The sequence below is a fragment of the Solanum pennellii genome, chromosome 5 (genome assembly GCF_001406875.1).
Source record: "Solanum pennellii chromosome 5, SPENNV200".
Taxonomy (NCBI): domain Eukaryota; kingdom Viridiplantae; phylum Streptophyta; class Magnoliopsida; order Solanales; family Solanaceae; genus Solanum; species Solanum pennellii.
The window spans coordinates 33,682,914-33,706,024 of NC_028641.1; the positions used below are offsets into that span (position 1 = coordinate 33,682,914).

Consider the following 23,111-nt stretch of genomic DNA (forward strand, 5'->3'; position numbering starts at 1 on the left):
GTTTACTGCATATCTTTTTTATGATGCCAAAAGGGGGAAGTAAACTGTAAGTAGCTAAATAAGGGGGAACATACATTAAGGGGGAACATGTATTAAAGGGGAATATTCAGAAAAAGGGGAATATGCAGAAAGGGGGAATACAATGTCAGGGGGAACGATTCTGGTGAAGATTTCAGATCATATCATTGTTTGTCATCATCAAAAAGGGGGAAAATGTTATTTGTAGTTTTGATGATTTGACAAACTTAGGGACCTCATAAAGGTACCGGGTTTTCTACTTGAGTATTGCAGGTGTCTTGTTTGAAGAATTGCAGATGAAACAAACCCAGGGACCTAGTAGAGGTACCAGGCTCTCGTGAGAGTGAGCCAGTCGACTGCCAGCTGGAGATGGTACAGAAAGTAGGTGCACACTTCCCGATGGCGTCAGAAAGTGTGACCTTTCCAACCAATGGCAAGATGTTTAGGAAAGGGACTTGTCAATACAAAAGACACTTTCCTAAACACTTTTTGGTAGCTTTTGCAACTTGATAAAAACTTTTCAAGAACTCTTGTAAAGGCTAACAAAAGGGAAAAGGTAGAATCAAATTCCATATACAACTGCAACATCTGGAGATATTCGTCTGGTTGTTTAGGAATTTATTCTCATGTTCTTGAACTGTAAACCACTCCTGAATCTATAAAGGAATTGGTGTGTTGTGTCAAAGTCTAGGTTGTCCAGGTGGGATAGCTTAGTGGGTAGATTGTTTTTCTACTTAGGCTTGTTAAGCAATAGAGGACTATTGCTTAACGGTAAGATTGATAACTCTTTCTTACGTTTGGTGTAATCGTGTTTCGCTTTTGCTTTTGAAGATTAGTGAAAACGATTGAAAATCCTGTGAGACAGGTCGTGGTTTTACTCCCTTAAGCAAGGAGGTTTCCACGTAAAATCATTGTGTTGATTTTACTGCATTTAACTTCCTGTTTTACTCATTAGTGTAGTAAGGGACCTGGTCCATTACTGTTAAGTGAAGGCATACATTCTATCACAAACCTAAAACCACATTTATAGATTATATTTTTTTTATTACTTAATTTTATAATCTATATACAACAAATACAAATTTATATATATTGTGTACAGAAGTGGATGATAAAGAAATGTATTATTTCTGCATGAGGGGAAGAAAATACAAGAACAGTGTAAGACCAAATAGAGTAACAAAAAGTGGATTTTGGAAAGCAACTGGTATTGACAAGCCTGTTTATTCTTCTACTACAAAATGCATTATTATTGGACTTAAAAAATGTTTAGTTTATTATAGAGGAAGTGCTGGCAAAGGCACTAAAACTGATTGGATGATGCATGAGTTTCGTCTCCCACTAACTTCCAATACTAATCAACAAGCTGTAAGTTTAATTAATTGCTTTTTTTTTCTAAATTTATTTTCCATCATATTTTATCTTTATATTTTTTAAAAAAATTATATTTATTCTTCGTCATACTTTTTTATGCGTTCTTACTAACGATCAATTTTAGACATACTTATCTTTAGATATAATGCCTGATCCACCAATTAGTCATTAAACTCAATTGATATTATCATTTTTCATCGATCTAACAATAGTCTGTTTGATGATCGAGATTTTAAAATCTATTTATCTTAAAAATACTTTTTGTCAAAAGTATATTTACACAAATAATACTTTTGGAGAATAACTGTTTGTATTTGACTTGGCTAGTTTATAAACATTTTTTTTTGTTTATAACAGCTTGTGTTTGGCCATTAACCAATGTTCTATTTGGGAAAAAGTCTGAAAAATACTTTAACTTTGACCGAAACAACTGTTACTATACCAAACTTTATGGAGGATTTTTACTCCTACACTATTTAAAAGTTTATTTTAAAGGTATATATGTGTCCAAGTGGACACATTACTATTTAAAATGATGAAATATTTATAATGTCCACGTGGACATCTCTATACGTTTAAAATACACTATAATAGTTCAGGGGTAAAAAGTCCTCCATAAAATTCCATATCGTAATAGCAATTTTGATCAAAGTTTCAATACATTTCAGACTTTTTTCACTTCTAATTTAATAGTGTTTTTAAGGAGAAAACTTACTCTTGTAGTTTCTGGGGGATAATATTTGTTGACACTCAAAAATATTTAATGCTTGATTAGATATCTCAGTTTTCTAAAGTAAACATTTTTTAAAATAGAAGCATTTTTAGCTTATGTTTTGAATATTCAAGAGGTATACCACCTCCAATATAAACAAGTAAACATAACATTTTAGAATCAGTATAATCATATCACTTTAATACTTCATTCGTTTATTTATATTTATCTATCATATACTCAAAATAAACACACTTTTACTGATTTAATTTAGCAAATCAAGAGATGATTTGTTACTTGACTCCTATAGTTACCTTTATTATTAATTATTATTATAGACTATAGTCATTTCAATGTATTTTTCCAAACTTTTAATTTTGCATATAGATATATTCTAAGAGTGATATAGTAAAATTGTCGTTTTATTAATCGCAGGAAGTTTGGACCCTATGTAGAATATTCAAGAGGAGTAGTTCCACTTACAAGAGGTCATCATACAATACACAAGAAGTGAAGCATCCAATTGGGGATGCAAGTTCTAAAGCATGTAGCTTGGAATCTGATGAGAACAGTACTGATCATGATCATTCCAACAGCTTTAGAGATATGTCATTTCAACACCAAAATTATAATAATTATGTAGCTCAAATGGATGAAACTAGGAACCAACAAAATCCAATACCTCATGAGTCTACATTCCCATCATCAAGCTCAATTAGCTTTTGGAACACAAATAGTACTCAAGAGGATTACTTGTTTGGTGATCATGGAAATAAATGGGATGACCTCAAATCAATAGTTGACTTAGCAACAATGATGTAGATGTGGAAAAAAAGGTGACGATGCGCGCGCAGAATTCAGAATTTTTCTTAAGTAGTATATTAGTACCTGGGCTAAGAATACTTGGTAATGTGTGGTTGTTCTAATATTTTTATTCGTGCATGTATGCATCTTTTTCAAGTCGTATTGATCTATTTCATATGTACATATTATTATATTTAAATATAATACGTACTAGTTATATATATTACGGAAATTTTAAAGTTAGATGACACACCTTGTAAAAGGGTTGTGTCTTCGCTTATTTTGAGATATTAGCAGTGTTTCAGTGGGTTGACCAATGAATAGGTACGCCTAGGAATGGTGATCTTCTGCATATCTTTCGTTGAAAAACTATAGTTCGTTGAAAAATTATAGTGTATAAAGATAAAACATTAGCTATTATGAGTTTGTATTTAATTTTGAATATACGTAATTAACACAACTGTAGAAGAAAAAATTGTATTGTCTTCCTTAAATTCCTAACTCCGCCACCTATCAGTTGTTGGAGGTTGAGAATGAGAAGAGTACTTAAATAAAGGGTGCAAAGATATTATTGAAGCCGCTACAACTAATCTGGCATTAATTAAGGTCACACTTATCTAAACGTAAATTTTGTTGGAGTGACCTTTGTCAATGGAGTTATACATATAACTGCATAGTTTATTACTTTATAATTTGGCTAAAGCCTTCTAGTCTATTTGGTCAAATCAAAAAGTGATGCAATGGGAGGTGGAGCATGGATTATCCAAGAATTACTCTTAAAACTCGTTTGGAACCTTACACCGAGTTAAGGAACGAGCACTTTAACCCTATACGGGACCTTTCGGCACGAATTCGAATTTAGCCAAACTCCAATGTGGGTATCATACACCGGATGAGAAAAAAAAAAGAAGCAAAATAACAGTCATACAACACTAGGCTTTAAGACAAGACTTGTATGTTTTGGGTCAAAACCTTGTAACACAGTATCAGATGCAAACATTTGGGAACATAGTGATGCACTGGACTCCACACAAGTCCAGGACTGATACAAACTTCTAATATGATATCCACAATCAGCTGATATTTTATTTAGATTCTTCAAACATCACAAACGACTCAGCTACGTCATCCTTTAAAAATAAAAAAAGTTTAAAAGGAAAGAGGAGATACTATGCACAAAGTTAAACGCACTGACAGGCAATAATTGTAAGTGTAATACTTATGAGGTCCTAAAGACCAACAAAAGTTGCTACTGCTTGGGGCACATTTGACGTAGAGTTATATGGGGTTCTATGTGATGTACGACGCGCCTTTGACAGCATTGAAAAACTAAGGCTGATGAGAGTTATGCCCTTGATTTTGATGCACGTTTGAAGGTGATGTAACTACTGGTATGTCTAAGCTGGTCCTTTCTGTTTCAGATGCTACCTCTCTTACATCAGCTATTCTGGACTCTGTTGGTTGAATATCACTCCACTCACCATTTTCAATTGACTGATGGTTCGTTTGATCTACTGTTAGATCAACTACATTCTCTGGAGGCACATGATCGATGGCCCTCGAAACGCTTAAACATGCTTTGTCCACATTCTCTTCTGATAAATCCACATGCTTGGTTTGTGGTAAGTTATCAATACTGCTTGAGCAAGACTCTGTCTTCTCAAACACTTGATTCATATCTACATGCTGCCTGCAAGAGGAAAACCATTGTTCAAGTAATTCTAACCTCTAAGTCAAGTAAGAAGAAAACAACATCAATGATATAGAAAATACAGCTGAGAAGGCAACTTTGAAACCCTACATTTGAAACACTCACCTACCCAAACGCTTAAACACCACTCTCACTGTCTTAAAGTGAGGGTGGATACAATGGCTTGGGACTCAACTTATGATTTTCATCATGTGAATGTGAGAAGCTACTAAAATATCAAATAAAATAAAATTCTGTTTAAGCTTGTAAAGCAGCACTTGAAGGAACGTGTGTGCTACAAGCTTTATCCTCCATTGGTTAATGCAAATCATAGTTACTATTTCAGCAGATTTAACTGTTATGTCTATGATGTATCTATACATAAACTCTTTAAGCTCCTAATACCAAGTTAAAGAGATGTAAGGTAATTTTCCATAAAACAATCCTTGTAAAAAAAAAAAAAAAGGTAACACTTCCTACGAAGAACACTGATTGGTTCACATGGGTATGTTGTTGTCTTCCTACAAAGATTAGCTTTTGATTGACATGCCCTCCCCCAAACCTTCTTCCAGCTCAAAGCCTACTAAAATGTAGAATGGATGAAATTTCATGTATATGTTTCAAGGAAATCAGAACAAGGCAAAAGGATTATGCAACAATGTATTCAGTGAAATCTTTAACACAGAATAAAATAAACCTTGTTAATTGTGCTTGTAACATATTCACATATGCCAGCAGTTCTTGCTTTTCCTTTGCAGTAGCAGACTCTCTTTGTACAGCTTCTCTTATTCTAGCTTCCGCATCAGCCTCTGCTACTCTGACCTTTTCTTCTGCCCGAACAACAGCCCCTTCCAGTATTACTGCCTGTTCTCTAGCTTTTGCGAGCTCAGAACGCCATAAATGTGCTTCTTGAATTGCCGAATCTCTATGCTTTATCAGTTGATCCATTTCCTTACTCAGGGTCATAAACTTCTCTTCAAACTCCCTCAGCTACAAATATAACATACAAGAACATGAGTCAAATCAATGTAATAGCTGATCATCAATGATATACATGGTATAACTGCAGGTAGTGTTATAGTATTAGTACCTTTGACTTTGATGATTCCAGTTGCTTTTCTGAATCTGCCTTTAAGCGCTCAACCTCAGCACAAGCAATTTTCCTTTGTTCATTCATAGTTTGAGCTGCAGATGCAGCAGCTTCTGCAGCTTCAGCGGTTTCAGATAGTTGATCTGCTAACTCTTTAATTGTCGAATCCCTTGCACGTATTTCCCTGGCCAGATTTTGCAATTCTTCATCCTTAACTCTCAGTGTCTCCTGAAGTAGACAGTCAACAAAGCAATGCCTTTGTAAATTTGTACTCAGTTTGTTGTTGACTAACTGTGAATATGTATAATCCGAATCCTTAACATAGAGAGCCCACTTCGGGAATTGAAACAGGATTGTTTGCTTAGCATTCTACCAAGAGTCTCTACCTTTTCACTTTATTCTCAAGTCCCCTGTTTTGAGATTGCAAGGTCCTTGTAGAGTTTCTAGCGCATCAAGAATTCTTGATGATGTGAGTAAAAAAAATAGGTGATATATACAATCTTATCAAATCCAGTGGCAGACCAAGTCGCTAGACTATTCAATAAGATGCCACAATCACAGAGTGAGTCCGTCAAACTAATTTAGCTGATTAGTGGTGTCTGGTGTATTCAGCCCTAATCCAGTGAGACCTTCAGTTATGAATGCAATTATTCAGATTGTTGGCAACAAAAGTAGGATGAATGATGTGGTATAAAAATGCCAACTGAGGGTTTTGATTAGAAGTAATTTGAAAAGCAAGTAAGCTGTCCTATATTATCTGACAAGAAAATAGAAAAAAAGATGGGCTGTATTTGGTTCAAACTTCATTTTCTGTGGGATCAGACCCTTATTATCCCAATTGCTCAACACACTAAGGTGTACAAAAGAAGTGGGGTGTAAGTGTTGACTAGAGTTCTAGAAATCCTTCACTAATGATGTTGAGATAAATCAGTGAAAGCGCCAGAAAAACATGCCTATTTCCAGTAGGCCTAACGAAAATGTAGGTGGCAGACAACTGCAATAAAGCTTCTACATACAACCTGAAGGTTTCAAAGCAGACCCCTAAAATCTAATCCCTCTTATAGGAGATATAACATAAGAAAGACGCAGAGTCACTCAGTCACATTAAGAAAAACGTGTTCTGAACCGAAAAGTACAAACAGCTAGTGTCTACTTTTCACGAACACCAAGGCCCTACAGAGAAAATCATCTAAGACAACATAGCAGAAATTTAAACATTTGAAGGAGACTGTCATTTCCACATCATTTTAGCATGTGTTTGACTAGATTCAGTTGTACTTCTAAACAAATCTTGCTGATTAAAAGAAAAAGGAAATTGCACGCTTTCTTTACCTTCATTATTGACAGGTCATCCATAGGGCTATCAGGTGTACGGTTCAACATTGCTTCTAAAGCATTTCTCATTGCAATCTGCATTGCTGCCTCGATTTCCTTCGAAGCTTCAAGAGCAGTTGAATTAGCTGCCGCGACAACAGTGGCCACTGTTCCCAATTTTGCTGACCCATTTCCACTTAATGAGTTCACAGCCTCTTTGTGAGCCTTTAAGACAAGCTGTGTCGCACTGATTGTATACATTGAAAGAGGAAAATAAGGAATAAGCGAGTGAAGATGCTATCATAATTAAGATAAACAATCTGCTATAACCTGTACAAATTTAGAAAAAGAGAAAAAAAAAAAAGAGAAAATCTGCCTTGTGAAACGTAATATCATCAAAAGCTCTTCTATTGAACTGTTCAACTGATTTAATATACAGAAAAGCAGATAAGAATTAATAATAGCAGACAAAATGAGGCTGGCATATGTAAAATAGAGTGCCTGCGGGAACACATCATTAAGTCATTCTATCCAAACAAGGGAGAGCAAACCGCTCAACCCACCATCTTCAAAGAGGATTTTCTCCCTCCTCAAAGAATGAACAAAACATAAGAGAAACGAACTGTTACAGGAGCTTAACTAAATCTATTTAGATATAATATGTGAGGTAGCCTGTTACACAAACTCTTTTAGGAGGCTTGGCCAAAGGTACCAAACTTGTCTGGTTCTGTATTTCGGGGTACATGAATGTAAACGAATATCATTCATGGGACAAGATAGGGATAAAATGCACATAACTTGAGTATGGTGTCCACACAATCTAATTATCCACAACAACATACCAAGTGTAGTCCCCACAAGTGGGGTCTGGGGAGGGTAGGATGTATGCAGGCCAACACCTAAATGAGCATATTTAGGGAATAAAAGTAAGAAATCCCATGGTGTATGTTCTGTTTATTGTTAACCTCTATTATCCTAAACGTTGATGGCAACCTTTTTTTTCTAATGAAAGATAAATTTTACTGATAGGGTATCAAGATGGTGCTAAAAACTAAAAAAGGAAGGATGATTTCTTATGTATAAGGAATATAGAAGGTTTCATGAGCGTATAAGTCATTTACAACATACTTCTTACACCAAAGAAAAGATGCGTTGAACATCTAAATTTCACATGAAAACTGAGTTATTTTTTCCCTTCAAGACTTTCCTATATTCCTCTTGACCCAGATTTGTCCACCTTATACAAGTGGGAATAGCATTCAAGTAGCACTGTCTTTGACTCTTCCAGATCTTCTGTCCATTCCAACAACTAATTACTTGCTCTAGATTACCAGGCACGGCCTATTAATTCCAAATTTATGAACATGGTCCAAATTTTTCACGTATATTTGCAATGCAGGAAGATTAACTGATTCATTTGCTTCTTCACATATGTAACATGTACTGCAGATGACAATGCCTATTCTTTGCAGATTATCATGAGTTAAGCAAGCTTCATGTGCTGCTTCCCAAACGAAACAAGCAGCTTTAGCAAAACTTTTGTTTTACCAATAGTTATCCAAGGCCAATCCCCTTTTTTATTCTTTTTCTGAAACATGTAAAGGATTTTATAGATGTCCAGAAAAAAGGCTACAATGGTGCTTGTTGGATTATATAATCCTATACAAAAAGGTCAATCCACTTTAAATATGGTGGTGGGAATAAAATAAGAGAGTTTGAGTCAACACGGTCAATTATAAAATGAACTGTCAGTGATTTTATAAAGCTAAAGATTGTTGCTAGGCCAACAGTACGAGATAAAGAAAAATAAAAAACCCTGGGTCAACAAAGCCACTGAACACCTATACACGACGCCACGGACATATACCTCGTCTTCTTTCCCTTCCCTCATCTCTTACTCGCTAGAGAACAAAGTCAATGTCGTCATTTCATCATTGATGGCTCACCCACATCATTGTAGCATCTTAATTCTATTAGGATGGCAAATCAAACATTTAAAGGACATGGAAACCTAGATAAAAAGTTTCCACCTATCAACATGTGATCTGGTGGCAGCTACACAGCTGGGATGTTCTTGAAAAGCTTTGGTCCCTTTTCAAGTCATTTGTATGGGTCCACTTTGGCATAAGTTAATGAGTGTTAGGAAAATGTCAACCATTGTACACTATTAACTTCTGATATTGCTCAATCAGATCATGTTTTTTTACCTTGTATTCTATTTATTGTATTTTGCGCTGGAAAACAACCAAATGCTCGTTTATAACCTCCTAAATGACAACAAAGTACTCCTTCCACCATCATAACTTATAGATTAAACCTCAGAACAAGCAATGTTCCTTTAGATTTAAACATTTGTATGGTCAGCCAAAGGGAGAAATTGAAACTTGAGAAAGCAGATTCAGAGAAGACAGAGGTACAAGGATGATTTCATTCATGCAGCGCAGATGAAATCACTAGGAGTTTCTTTCAATGACAATCATAGATGAAGCTACTATAAACATCATATGTAATCTGAACAATATCTGCACAACTAGCTGATGGTATTTGTACGAACTATATCCAACTGAAGAGCATTGTGTCATTGTCAGTTGAGGTAATCTAGAACAATGACAGGATTGTAATATCCACAGCACTAAAGAAAAAGAAAGCATTGATAACTTACTGCAATGTAGATACCCAAGCCTTAGCTGCGCCAGGAGTTTCTGCACATAGGAAGTACTCCTTCTTTTGTGGAGTGCCAATATCTGAGTACAGTTAAGAATAAAAGAAACAACACAAGAACTTACTTGGGATTCCCCACTCAGACCTCAGAGAGAGGGGAAAGGAGGGAATATAGGACAAGAACCTCAAATCAAAGTTGGATACAAAAACAGCAGCTATTATATTTTGGCAGTCCACTGAAACCCGGATACACGGAACATGAAATAAATGGCATTAGTCATCAGGAAGTACCCCAGTGTTTCAAATAATCATTTCTTTTACTCATCAAAAAAATTATGTCAAAAACTTACTGGAAGTTTACAGGAGATATGGATATCGTGCTATTGGCATCAAATATTATGGTACCCTTGATTGTTGGCTCATTCCTCCTAGCCCTAGAAACCAAATGCAAGAAAACATGAACAAGGGCAACTACCACATGATAGAGATTTAGAAACTTTAAGAAAATGTCGAGCCAAAAAAACACACTTATATTCCATTTTTCCAGTTGTTGGATCCAATATCACCCATCTCTCGTTCCACTTTCTCAGCTGGTCAAAAAGCCAAAAGAGTAGTCAATTGGCAAATCAGGAAATTTCAAGAACTTCCAACACATAATTTTAACTACAAAATATAGGATGACAAATTTGAAGTCCATCAAATACATTCAGGACCCCCTTTTTAATAACTTCACATCCAAATGTTTTTACATATTAGTCGCAAGTCGAAGTTTGTTCCACAAGTTTTGGGAAAGATATTATTTTAAGTTCAAATAGTGGTGTGAAGTGTATTTCAACTTCGAATATATATTTTCAACTGCCACTCACAAATCCACTTTTTTCCCTAAAAAACTACATCTATCCAAACGCAACTCAACTTCCACAAACTATTTCATCAACAGCAACTTCAAATAATTTTGTTTTTTCAAGTTCAACTCAAATTGTGTAAACTAAAACTTAAAGAGATAATACCTCATCAAACAACACTCGATTAAAGAGATAAGAATGACTTGACTAAGTGACAGCTCAACTGGATGCCACATGGTCTACACTATCCAGTGTTGTCAAAGGCGCTTAAGCCCTGAGAGCAACATACAAATCATGCTGAGCGCTTTAGTATTTTTGTTGAGGCTTTAAGACATACTTTTCCTTGCCAATGAGCATAATCCGGAAGAAACAACACCTGATATTTCACTTTATCTTAATCTTTTTAAAAAATTCTTTCTCCATAGATATGTAACTCATGCTTAGTATCATTAGTCTTGGATTGCAGATGGAAATTTGTATTTTTGTCCTCCATTTGCACCTTTTATCATTAAAGGCGAAGCTTTATTTATGCTTTGCCCTTAAAGCCCAAAGAAGCTAAGAGCTGTCTTGTGCTTTTCGCCTTTGATTCAATAATGGGCCTTTTGGTAGAGTGTATTAACAAAAAAAATGCATGCATTAACTTTGTGTATTAGTAATACCTTGTTTAGTATACTTTTTTATGCTATGTGCACTAGTTATACACTTTGTTGTGTATTACTAATACCATGGATTTCTAGGTAGTAGTAATCTAAGGGATCAAATGCATGCGTTACCTGGTTAAAGACTCAATTACCCCTCAAAACCTTTTTTACATCTTTTCCACCATAATTTTAGAGGATATCTTTGTAAATAAATATTTTTATTCAATGCATGCTATTTTTAATACACCAAACCAAACAATGCATGAGAAATAATATATGTATAATTAATGCAAGCGTAACTAATACAAGCATTACTAATACACTCTGTTTAGCATTATTTCTATAGACCCTATCAAACAACCCCGAAGTGAAATGCAGGCTTGTGTAAAGTTCAAGGGAATGTACTACCGAGGTGGAAAACATTAAAACAAGCAACCAGCAGCATATTGAGAAGTAGTTGTTTGATAGCTTCTTTCTGTTATATGAAGGATATTTCTTTTATAAATTTCTGTTGTTTGAGGGAGATTTTTGTCTCTGTGAAGATTCTTTACCTATTATCCTTTTGATAAACAAGATTATTTACTTTGTTATAACATCTTCTACGTGGTGGTTTTCCTATCAAACTAATCAATTACCCAATCCATTTCAATTTGTTTGACTAGTTTTGACTTGGAGGGAGTTTAAGAAAGTAAATAAGTCGTTTGAATCTCGTGGTAATAATATAAAGATTTATGGAATGTACCAAAATTCCCATTAATCTTGTGTTCTTAACCATGTTGTGTGGAAAGTGAAAAGCAAAGAGTCGCCAAAAAAGGAAAGAGACATGCTTCTTTAAACGAACTAAAAAGAAAATAAGAAGCAAAATGAAACAGAGGGAATATTAATTCGTCAAAACCCCCTCTATAGACAATATGGGCACTAGAACAATTTAGTACTACTTATCACTTGTATAGAATAAAGTATACTACACAACCAAATCGAAAAAGTGAAACTCCGCAAAATCTTGAAACAACTAGTATTTTCTAGCAGTCTCACAATTTTATCGTAGTTTAGGAAAATAAACACTTAAGATTTCTAAGATTCATCCCACTTTGAGCAAATAAACGTTAGGAATAAAAGGTGAAATAAACCTAACTAGTGCTGGGCATAATATGGTTCAAACCGAAAAAAAACCAACCGAGCCAAAAAAAATAAATTTCAATTTCCATTTTCTGGTTTGTTCGGTCGGTTTCGATTTTAAATCCTAAAAGTTCAGTTATTTGGTTCGGTTTTCGATTTTTAGCTATTTTAAATCGATTCACTGAAAAACCAAAATTATTTATATACTTATTATAGGATATCTTATTCAGTTACTCAATTACTCTCAAGTAGAGGCCAAATTTGCCTGGCCCAAATATTAAATTTCCCTTTGTCTAAGCCTAACCCAATTGGCCGATTCCCAAAGGTAAAATCCCTAAATTCGACAGTCGACCAAGTACTAATAGACTGCAGCTCATCTCTCGTCGACTTTCATCGTCTATTTGTCTCGTTGTCGCAGGTTGCAACTCACTTTTCATAGTCGTCGGCTCACCGCGCCGTGGATGTCTCATATCGCAGCTCACCTCTGGAGTCTCACTCAATAGTCAACCCTCAGCAATCTTCGACTCTTCTCACTCTCTTATCTCAGAACTCAGAAGCAGAACTGGGACTGAGAGTCAGAGACATCGATGTTCTCGACAGACATTTCTAAGCCCTGCTGGAAGCTACAAAAGTTAAATGTGTTTTTTTTTTGTTTCTTTGTTTTTACTATATAATTGTTGGTTGATTAATTTCTATGTGATTCTACCTATTGGAAGCTACAAATGTCAATTGTGATTCTCTAGCCCGTGTAGGTGCAGAATTATTGTCTTATAGTTGAACAACATATGGTGGAATTGTGGTCTTTACAGTTAATTCTTTGTTTAGTACAAATACAGTGAAATTGTGGTCTTCACCGTTAATTCTTTGTTTAGTGAGCATGTGGTGGAATTGTGGTCCTTGTTAGTTGTTAGGACGGAAGTCAGTTGTGCTTATGATGCTTGCCTGCTTCCCTTGTCATGGCATGCAAGCTGCATTGTGCATTTTTTCAACTAATCACCCAAATCAAAAATCGAACCAAAGCAAACCGAACCGAATTGTGGAAATCGAATCAAATCAAATTAATTTTAGTTTGGTTTGGATTAACATTTCATCAAACTGAAAACCGAACCAAAATTGTGAAAATCAAACCGAACCGACCGAACACCCACACCTAAGCCCTTAGTTGCGGACTCTTCACTTTTGATGTCGCCCCCGTGTCGCATTCTCCAAAAATACACTACATTTGGCGAATCCGGCACACACCCATTGACATTTTTGAAGAGTCTGAGCAACATAGTAACCATATTTACTTTGACCCAAGGAAAAAGGTTGCAACAACAAAACATTAACGATCGTAGCATCCTTATTTGTTGTGATCATCATATCACATCATCATATCATACTATATCACATCATCATATCATACTAAAAGTGGGAAGCCTCATAATTGAAAGTTAAAATACAAAAATACCCTTCAAAATCTAAGTGACCATTTTATCCTACCCTTCAAAAGTTTAACAACCAATTTACCCTTATCTAGAAGTAAAATAAAATTACCTTCTATTGATAATTTATAATTTATTTCTACTAATTAATGACAACATTTTCTCTTCTTGAAATATATAAATTTTTTAACCACTCATACTGATTTCAACAAATAACTTCAAAAGAGGACATTGTTGAAGAGTTGTAGTATAAGAGGGTAATGAAGAGTTTTGTAATCCCTTTTAAGATTTCCCCATTATCTATCATTATTGTATATTTAAACCACTTAAATATATATATACTCACCAAAATACAAATGAACAATTAATAATTTGATTACGTGATATGAACATTAGGGCAATTGAAGAGACGAATTCTTTTGGGTTAGTAAAGTGTGCAATTAATATTTTTCTGCTGAATGATTGATTTGATATGTTGTTTTTGGCATATAAATAGATCATTTTGTTTGCGAGAGTACATATAACTTCACAACTTGAAAATAGTTGCAGAGACAGCCATTTTTATGCTGAAGTCTTCTTGTATTTCCAATCGGAATCTTGAATCGGTTGAGAAGATCATTTACAAAATTTTCAATTTTTTTGGCTTGAAGAATAAGTTGATCAAGTGATGTTCAAGCTTATTTCTTTCCAATTTTACATCCTAGAAATCCAAAAAGTTGGTAGATCTAATGAAGAATATTGAACGCTTGCATCTCATTTATCCCTTATGGAACTCTGTTTAAGACCATATGTATCATTGTATTGCAGTTACTGTTTTATCTCCATTTCAATAGTATTAATTAGTGATCTATTTGAAGGTATCAACAAGTGCTCTTCCTTTATTCTTCTCTACTCCCTGTTTCCTTCATCTAATAACCTTCATTCACCATGCTTAAGTTGGTTGTTTTCCTTGTTTTTGGCCACTCCATTTGATAAGTATTGTAAACAACATTTAGAACAAAGATGGATTATCATAGTCGAGCATAGGAAAGTGAGGTGCTTGCTTTATCAAAAAAAAAAAAAAAGGTGCTTGTAACTTTACTTTACCTAAGAATTAACAAAGTATATATTTCAAAATGTAACATGTTTTTTATTTTATTTTATTGATCATTTTGATGCTAAAAATGTGAAACCTCATAGTTGAAACTTAGATTGACCACTACCATTTTCTGATATTTATACTAGTTAGCATGGGATACAGCACATCTGCAGAGACTAGTAAATGTAAAGAGTGAACTCAACATTACTAGTTGCAATCCTATGCCCAATGTCTTAATACAATTGAGTACATTTTCATTCTCAAGCTGAAGTCTCAAGTGTAATGCTAATGCATCTTGAGGAACTCATTGCATCCCTCAAAAATTACAATAAATAATTTAGTCTTGTACAAGGTTATGAGTTCCTTCGGAGGCATCCATAAGTATCCACATTTTACCAGTATCACCTTCACCTTCCTAATCCCTCCTGGCAAACAAATATTAACAGACATTTATTTGATAAAGATTGATCAAAGGTGCTTAAACTATGTATACTTAAGCCTCTACCCTCCATCGAGGTTGCTATTGTGTCTCATCCTACCAGATGGAATTGTCTCTCTCTCACTCATACCCACCTTCCCCAAGAAATCCCTCATTAATTATCACTACTCTTTACTACGGTGAATAACTGGGAGAAAAAATATGTGAGATATTTTGACAGAGTAAACTTGATGAGAGCAACTCTTCCACCTTTTGAAGAAATTACATCTTCCAGCCCTCCATATTTGCTTCCAATTTTAGTATCACGAGTTTCAGAGTTTGGTGCCTTAAACATTTCTCTACATAAACAAGTTCAAATACGTGATAGGAGGATATGTCCACAGCAAGGACATATAGAGTCTACTTCCCCATTGATCTATACCTTCCAGAACCCAGAATTGCCACATCAACCTTTTTTAGGAGGGTAAAAGTTAGCGATATTCACAGAAGCACTACATCCAAAATATGTAGTGCCCTTTCAAAAGTATTACATACTACATTTGTCCTTCTATCTACCTTGTTTCTTACAAGTAGTCTAGGACATCAAAAATGTCTTCAGCTTGTACTAAAATATCTTGTTTACACAAAAATAAAACAAGGTTAGACAATTCATCTTTTTTTTTATGACAAGGGAAATCCATAGTCGCTACTCTTTGGGTGCGCACAGGGTTCCCGCTCCTATGCAATAGCTCGCAAACCACATAGGAGAGGTAACCCGCACTAAGCAAGCCCGGTGCGACGAGCTAGACCAAGAAGGCAAACCCATTGCTTTCGTTGGCAATGAGTTTTCGAGCTTAAGACCTCCAACATGGAAGTCCCAAACCCAAACCACTGGGCCACCCCGAAGGGTAATAGACCGTTCACCTTGAATTCATGAAAGCCAATTTGCTTGTCTTCAGGACATGTCTGATTCCTTTCCTTCCACATTGTCCACCATATGCATGTTGGGAAAATCTTCCATCTCTACCCCTTTGTACATGGATTGCCTTCACTGCTCCAGGAACTCAACACTCCTTCGATGCTAGCTGTTTTCACCCAGTTTATCTTCCTTAGACAAATAAATAATGTCCATAATTGATTTGTCCACTAGCAATGTACAAAGAGAAGGTCGATTGTCTCCCTTTGCTCACCACAAAGAAAGCATCATGAGCATAGATGAAATCCTCTTTTGTTGAGATTCTCATGTGTCAAGACAGTTTCTTTGCCAATTACCAAGTGATGCAATTCACTTTGTATGGTATTATGTTTTTTTCATGGCCAATTCATCTCTCCGTGGCTTGATTAGTGATTTATATTCTGAGCTAGCTGAGAAAACCCCAGATCCTTCTTCCTTCCATTGCATGGCATCCCTTTCTTCATTCAGATTGTTGAAAGCTGCCATACTGAACTATAAAGCAGCTACTCTACCACTTCCCATTCATTTAGGTGTCTTCTGAAATATAGGTTCCAGCCTTGCCCAGTCCACATTTTAGTAATTGTTGCAAATATAAACTGAAGACATACAGATACTCCTGTTTCAGAGGAGCTTGACCTATCCAATTGTCATTCCAGAAGGAAACCTTCTGCCTATCACCTACCTTGAAATTGACCTTTGCTTTCATCATATGTCATAGATTCCTAATAGCCTCCATACTGCAAAACCATATGGAATAGACAAATAGTTGCTATATTAGTTGTCCCAATTGTCTTCCAGTCCACACTTCGCACAAATAAAATCCTTCAATAAAATGTTGTCAGCTATCCAAATTTCAACAACCATTTCATCATGAAACTCTGGTTCTGCAACTTCATATTTCTAATCGACACCCCTCCACCAGCCTTCTTTCCCACTGTCAACTCCTCCCATTTCACTAAGTATTGTTCTTGTTTTCACTACCTTCCCAAAACAGTTTCTTCTGATTCTATCAAACCTCTTTATCACACTAGCAAGGACTGGGAAAATTGACACCATATAGGCAAGTAGTGCATCTAGTATACTGTTTGCCAAGGTCAGTCTACCTCCCCAGGATAAGTATCGACTTTCCAACTTGATAACTTCTCACATTTCTCAATGACCCCATAATATCTATTGGGTTACTGTTTGCTCCCAGTGCCACCAAGCTTTGCTTCAAGCCTGTCAATCCCAACACCTCATTAATAAGGTAAATGAGACTCTTAATCCAGTTGATGTGGAGACAAGAAACTGCTTCAAAAATTATTAATTGCCCTCAGTATACAAATTATTCTCTTCCACTACCTGATAATTGAAGTGTCATATGCATACTGCAGGTGAGTAATTTCCATGTTATTGTCACCTCCAGCCTAAAAGCCCCTAATTCACCTTTTACCCTTGGTTGGATGCAGCAAGTTGTTCATACCTTCCATTGCCAAGATGAATAGAAAGGGGGAATGAGGATCATTGTTCCTTATCCCCCTTGAGAAAAGAAAAATCCATTTGGGTGTTCTGTTTACCAATATTGAAAACCTCACTGTTCTAACACAATGCTTGATCCACTTGACCCATCTGGCGCCAAACCCCATGTTTCCTAGCATGTGAATAAGAAATCCCAGTTTAGGTGGTCATAGGATTTCTGGTTATCTAGTTTACTAAGCTAGTGTTTGGCTATAGATTTCAAAATATTTTTGGCAAACATTATTTAGATGAGAATTTGGGTGAAACTTTACACCATGTGTTTTGCCATAATATTTAGGAAATATATTTCACTTTTTTAATAAATATGAATTATATCAATAAGTTTTAAAAACTATCAAAATTAACCATAGGTTTTTATTACATAGCACGATAGAAACGTCGATGTAACAAGACTCATGACTTCCGCAACAAGTCAATTGGATCTTTGTTGTAGCAAATAACAAGTCGTGTCCATGACATTGAAGCAATGTGGTAGTTTGGAGTAAGTGCAACAAACATCATTCCATACATTGTGAAGTAGACAAAGCACATGACTTTATTACCCTAAGTCGATTGTTCGTCATTTTTATTAACAACCATATCATCACTTTCATATTCACTAAATATCATCACTGTTTTGGTGTTCACGTAAAAAATTATGTAATACAACAGAAACAAATACTATAGAGGGTGATTTTGTAAGAAATAAAAATTTGTTTGGAATTTGAATTTTTAAAAGTTTCCAGATAATGAGATTTGGCCCAATACTAATTTTTTCTAGTATTTGGGAATTTGGGTTATTTGCCAAATAATGACAAATTATATGGACAAACACTATTTGCCAAATTTCCCCCCAAATTTTACTTGGGAAATATGGCAAAATGGGTCCTTAATAACCATGAAATCTTGCTTCTTTGTCAGCACTTCACACAATCATTTACTAGGATGGCATCCATAATTTGTCTCCCTGAATAAATGACATATGTTGTCAGTCCACCCATTTGTATCACCTTCTTCGACCTCTCAGTCAGTAGTTTTGCCATAATCTTATAGACATCACCAAGAAGCTGGTGGGTGTATAATAATTAAGTTCCACTGCTCCCACCTTCTTTGGAATTAAAGACACAAATGTTGCATTCAAACTTCTTTCAAAGAGGCCTTCCTCATGAAAATTTTGAATGGCTGCAACCAGATCTTTCTCTATAACCTCCCAACACTGCTTAAAGAAGGCCATGGAGAGGCCATCTGGTCCAGGTTCTTTGTCTCCTTTACAAGCTCTAATGCTCTCTAGGATTTCCTGTTCTTCAATATCAGCCATAAAAAAAGTTTTATATCCTCCTTCTCAACACTGGGACAATCTTTCATCTCCGACTATGGCCTCCACCCTTTTGTTTCTTATATAAGTTCTCATAGTAGGAAGCTATCTCTTTCCCCACTTATTCTAATTCTGTCACTAACACATTTCCAACTTTGAGCTTGTCTGTTGTATTCATCCTCATATGAGCATTTGTTGTTGTATGGAAGAATCTTGTATTCTATCCCCCCCCCCTACTCTCGTTTCAACCATGTTGCACTCTACCTTTGCCTCTATGCTATCTCTTCGCTTTTTGCTACATCTTCAACTCCATGTCCAGAACTAGCCTAGAAGAAATTTTATCTTCATTCAGTTCTGTCGGTTCCTGCGACCTGTCCTGCTCAACCAGTTGTGATAAGACATTTTGCTTCTGTATACCCAAGTTGCCTTGACCTGTTTTGCTCCATTCCTTCAACTTAAACTTTAGGGCCTTCAATTTAAGGGCTAGAATGTAATACATTTTGGGAAGAATGTCAATCCAAAATAAGCACATTTTGAAACACTGGCAAAATGGGCTGTCAAGTATAATAAGAAATCATATTTTCACATTCCAGCATACTCTATCTATGTGTGGTATAATCATTATTGAATATTATAATTAATCATGCGACATTTGAGTAAAACGTTCATCAAAATCAGGAAGCCTCAAGCAGAATCTATGACATTGGGAGAACACTCAAGTTTGGGTTAAGCATGAAAAAAGGAAAGTTTCTAGTATAGCAATCCCGACCTAAAACTTAATACTTATCGCTTTATATGACTTCCCTTTTCTCTTTCTTTCACTCAATTGCAACACATTGTCAGTGTTAGAGCCTGTTTGGCTCAGCTTAAAAGTTGGTCAAACTGACTTAAAAGTTGATTTTTGACTTATTTAGCTGTTTGGCAATACTCAAAATAACTTATTTTAAGTTAAAAAAACTTATTTTAAGCCAAAAGTTAAAAGCTGGGGTAGGGGTGCTTTTTTTTTTTTAGCTTATAAGCTGTTTTAAGTTGACCACATTTTTATCTTTTTGCCTTTAATATTTTTATACAATCTCCAAATTACCCACATAACCCTAACATCTCTTTCTTCCATTTTTCCCTTTTCACGTTTGGCATAACAACTTCAGCACTTTTATCCAAACACATAACTGCTTATTTTAAAAATAAGTTTAAGCACTTTCAAAAGTACTTTTTTAAAGCTGCTTTTATTAAGCCCATCCAAACGGGCTTGTTTCTCAATATTTTTTTTACCAATATTAACTAACTGCATATCAACTTTGAAATTAAAGATAGAACAAACATGCTGGATTGTGAATAATTTACTGCTAGGACCTGTATCTCCTAAAAATGAAAATAAAAGGTGTCTTCTTATAGCAATGTGGAAGCTTTTTTATGGGTAATGGTGAATATCATAATTCATAAGTGATGTATCAGGACTAAATAGTGCGTCAAAATTTACAGATTGTAGGCCCTGATCATATCTCACAAGGTATTTACATAGTTAACAAAATCCAGCTTGCACTAAAAAGTCAAAGAAAATACATGTATTTAAGGCTATGTATGTAGCACTGTTCGCCATGAAGAATTCTATTGTTTCTTTCAGTTGCCCAAATTGGAGAAGAAAAATTATTTCCAGTGTTTGACAACAAGGAGCTCTTCCTTCCCCACAGCTTCCTCCAATGACCCCTCTATCCCACTAAGAGTGTTTCAGATCAAGCATAAACCTTTAGGATGTTCTTTGAGCACTTGTATTTGCAAAACTTCCCTTTAAATGTTTGCACATAAAATTAAACTTGTATTCATAATTAATAACTTCTAAATTACATACAACAAAATACCATCCAGTTTACTACAGGAAAGGGTGATTTGTGGTGTAGGAATCAGCTCACTACTCACTATAATCTTTCTTTACATAGTCTCTCTTTTTATAATGCACAAGTATACCAGCATAATAACCAGTTCGTAACCACTATCTGAATTGAAAAGCGTCAAAATTCGGGTTACACCATTGACCCACATGATCTATGGTAAAAAGAAATAAACTCCAGTAAAATCAGACATCAAACAACAACAACCGTCCTCAATCACAATTAAGTTCGAATTATAAAAAAAGAGGAGAAACAATTACGAATCAAGAGAACCAGAGTAAGAAAACATGGCTTACAGTCTCAGATCGTTTGAGAAGTGGCCCCTGTAGTAAATTCCTGCCAGAACCAGAAGCCAATTGCCGTTTGATATTCTCTAGACTTGTCTTTGTATACGCATCTCCCTGAAGAAGAAAATAAATCCCAATTTACAGTGTTAGTAATGAAAGTGATTCGTAGTAAGGTATTAAATTAGGGTAAAAAAAAAAAAGCTGAACACTTGCCTGAGGAGCTCCATTAGAAGCCATTGTTGAAGATGCTTTGAAGAAATGAAGAAAATTGGAAGGCGTTTAGTTAGGAAGAACGAAAATGTTAAGGCCCAGCTGGTAGGTTTCACTTTTCTGAGAAAATTAAGGTAAAGGTATAAGAGCTGATCAAATGCTCTTTAAAATATAATTAAGTATCAAGAGCTGATCAAATGCTCTTTAAAATGTAATTAAGTAAATATGAGATTAAATTAATATTTTTAAATTTTTTTAATTTTTTATAAAATATAAAAAAATACATTTTTATAATTTTTTTTCATTTAAAAAGAAAAAAAATTCATCTTTCCTCCTCTCTTCTCTATCTTCTTTTCTTCCTTCCTTGGGGGTGTTCTTCTTCTTTCTTAGAAATTCGGAAATTCATCGTTACTTTTCCTCTCCAGTCCTCCATTACTTTCTCATTTTTTTGAACTGTAATTGTGTTCGACTAGAAATGGGTAAGTTATTTTTTGAAATATTTTACAGTTTTTGAAGTTTTTTTCTTAGATTAATGAATAATAAAACGTTATGTGGATGAAAAAATTGAATAATCGACTTAATGATATGTATTATTCATTATTTTTGAAAGAAAATCAGTCAACTCAAAAAATCCTTATCTTCGTGTATTTGTATCTGTAATGTTATCATTTAGTGATAAGTCATTTATTTTTGTTGTTGTTCTTTTTTTGGCGATTTTATTGATTTGATTTTAGAAATATAGTGTTGTTCAGGCGTCCAAAATATATTTAGTGTATGTTGCCACACTTTAGTGATATGTTGGTCATCTGTTGCCATATAAGATTCAAATGTTGTAATAATCTGTACAGATGTGTCAACATATGATGCATCTGTTGCTACATAAGATCTATATGTTGTGCAACAGCAGGTACATATGTGACAACATAATGTTAATTTATCGCAACAAACTATCCATCGGTTTCAACATACTGCTATTATTATTTTATATTGAATTGTAAAATTTCAACATTTTTTATTTACCTTGTAGATGAAATGATACAAGAAGATTCATTCATGACAACAACTCAATGTTCTAACATGAAATGCTCTTTTTGTTTATCCGAAAAATGTGAGTAGCAATATGATTATTTTATTGTCGTGTTAAAAACTCACTGATATTTTTAAAAAAATGTCTCATAATATTGATGTGCAAAGATCCAAGAAGACTTCGCAGCCTTTGAAATGTAGGAGATTGAAAAAATCTATTTATTAAACACTTACTATGATTATTGAGAAGAAAGAAAAGGAGAAGAAGGCAAAGGAGGAGAAGGAAGAGGAGAAGGAAAAGGAGAAGAATGCAAAGGAGGAGAAGGAGGAGAAGGCAAAGAAGGACAAGGGGAGGGAGAAGAAGGCAAATGAAGAGAAGGAGAAGGAGAAGAAGGTAAAAGAGGAGAAGGAGAAGGAGAAGAAGAAGGCAAAGAAGATGGAGAAAGCAGAAGGAGAAGGAGAAAGAAAAAGCGAAAGCGAAAAAGAAAGGGAAGAAAGTCGAAGTTGTCAGTTGTGATGTGAAGCGACAATATCCATTTGAAGTTTTTAACATTGACGGCGAGGGTCCAACTGAACTAATGTCATTCTTTTCGCAATGCATAAACGAGGGTCTTTACAAGCATCATGCAAAAAAGTAAGTAAAGTAAGGTCGTTCAACTATTATTAGAATTTTTTCTTGTTGTCCAATAAATAATGATTTATAATGATAACAAAATTGCAGAGAAAACAAGGAGGATCACTACT

The 23,111-nt window shown here is 35.0% G+C and overlaps 2 protein-coding genes across 5 annotated transcripts in view; one reads left to right on the forward strand and one right to left on the reverse strand.

Moving 5' to 3' along the window:
* The window catches only part of LOC107019987 (transcription factor JUNGBRUNNEN 1-like), a 16,629-nt gene extending 13,500 nt beyond the window's left edge, over positions 1 to 3,129 (forward strand). The window contains exons 2-4 of one of the 4 annotated variants that reach the window (XM_015220334.2): positions 1,121 to 1,225; positions 1,292 to 1,386; positions 2,540 to 3,129. In XM_015220334.2, coding sequence (XP_015075820.1) covers positions 1,121 to 1,225; positions 1,292 to 1,386; positions 2,540 to 2,926 — 587 coding nt within the window. In that variant the 3' untranslated portion in view covers positions 2,927 to 3,129. Of the gene's footprint in view, positions 1 to 1,120; positions 1,387 to 2,539 lie in introns of all 4 variants that reach the window. The other 3 variants (XM_027917040.1, XM_027917041.1, XM_027917042.1) reach the window with 3 other exon arrangements.
* A 735-nt stretch (positions 3,130 to 3,864) lies between these two features.
* Positions 3,865 to 21,495, reverse strand: LOC107020624 (switch-associated protein 70). The gene is made up of 10 exons (XM_015221062.2): positions 21,345 to 21,495; positions 21,141 to 21,245; positions 10,192 to 10,253; positions 10,014 to 10,097; positions 9,868 to 9,899; positions 9,665 to 9,746; positions 7,021 to 7,249; positions 5,689 to 5,916; positions 5,296 to 5,588; positions 3,865 to 4,598 (listed from the first exon to the last, which is right to left on the reverse strand). Exons 1-10 carry the CDS (start codon positions 21,366 to 21,368, stop codon positions 4,238 to 4,240), a joined length of 1,500 nt encoding a protein of 499 aa, XP_015076548.1. The 5' UTR covers positions 21,369 to 21,495; the 3' UTR covers positions 3,865 to 4,237.
* Between the last annotated feature and the right edge of the window lie 1,616 nt (positions 21,496 to 23,111).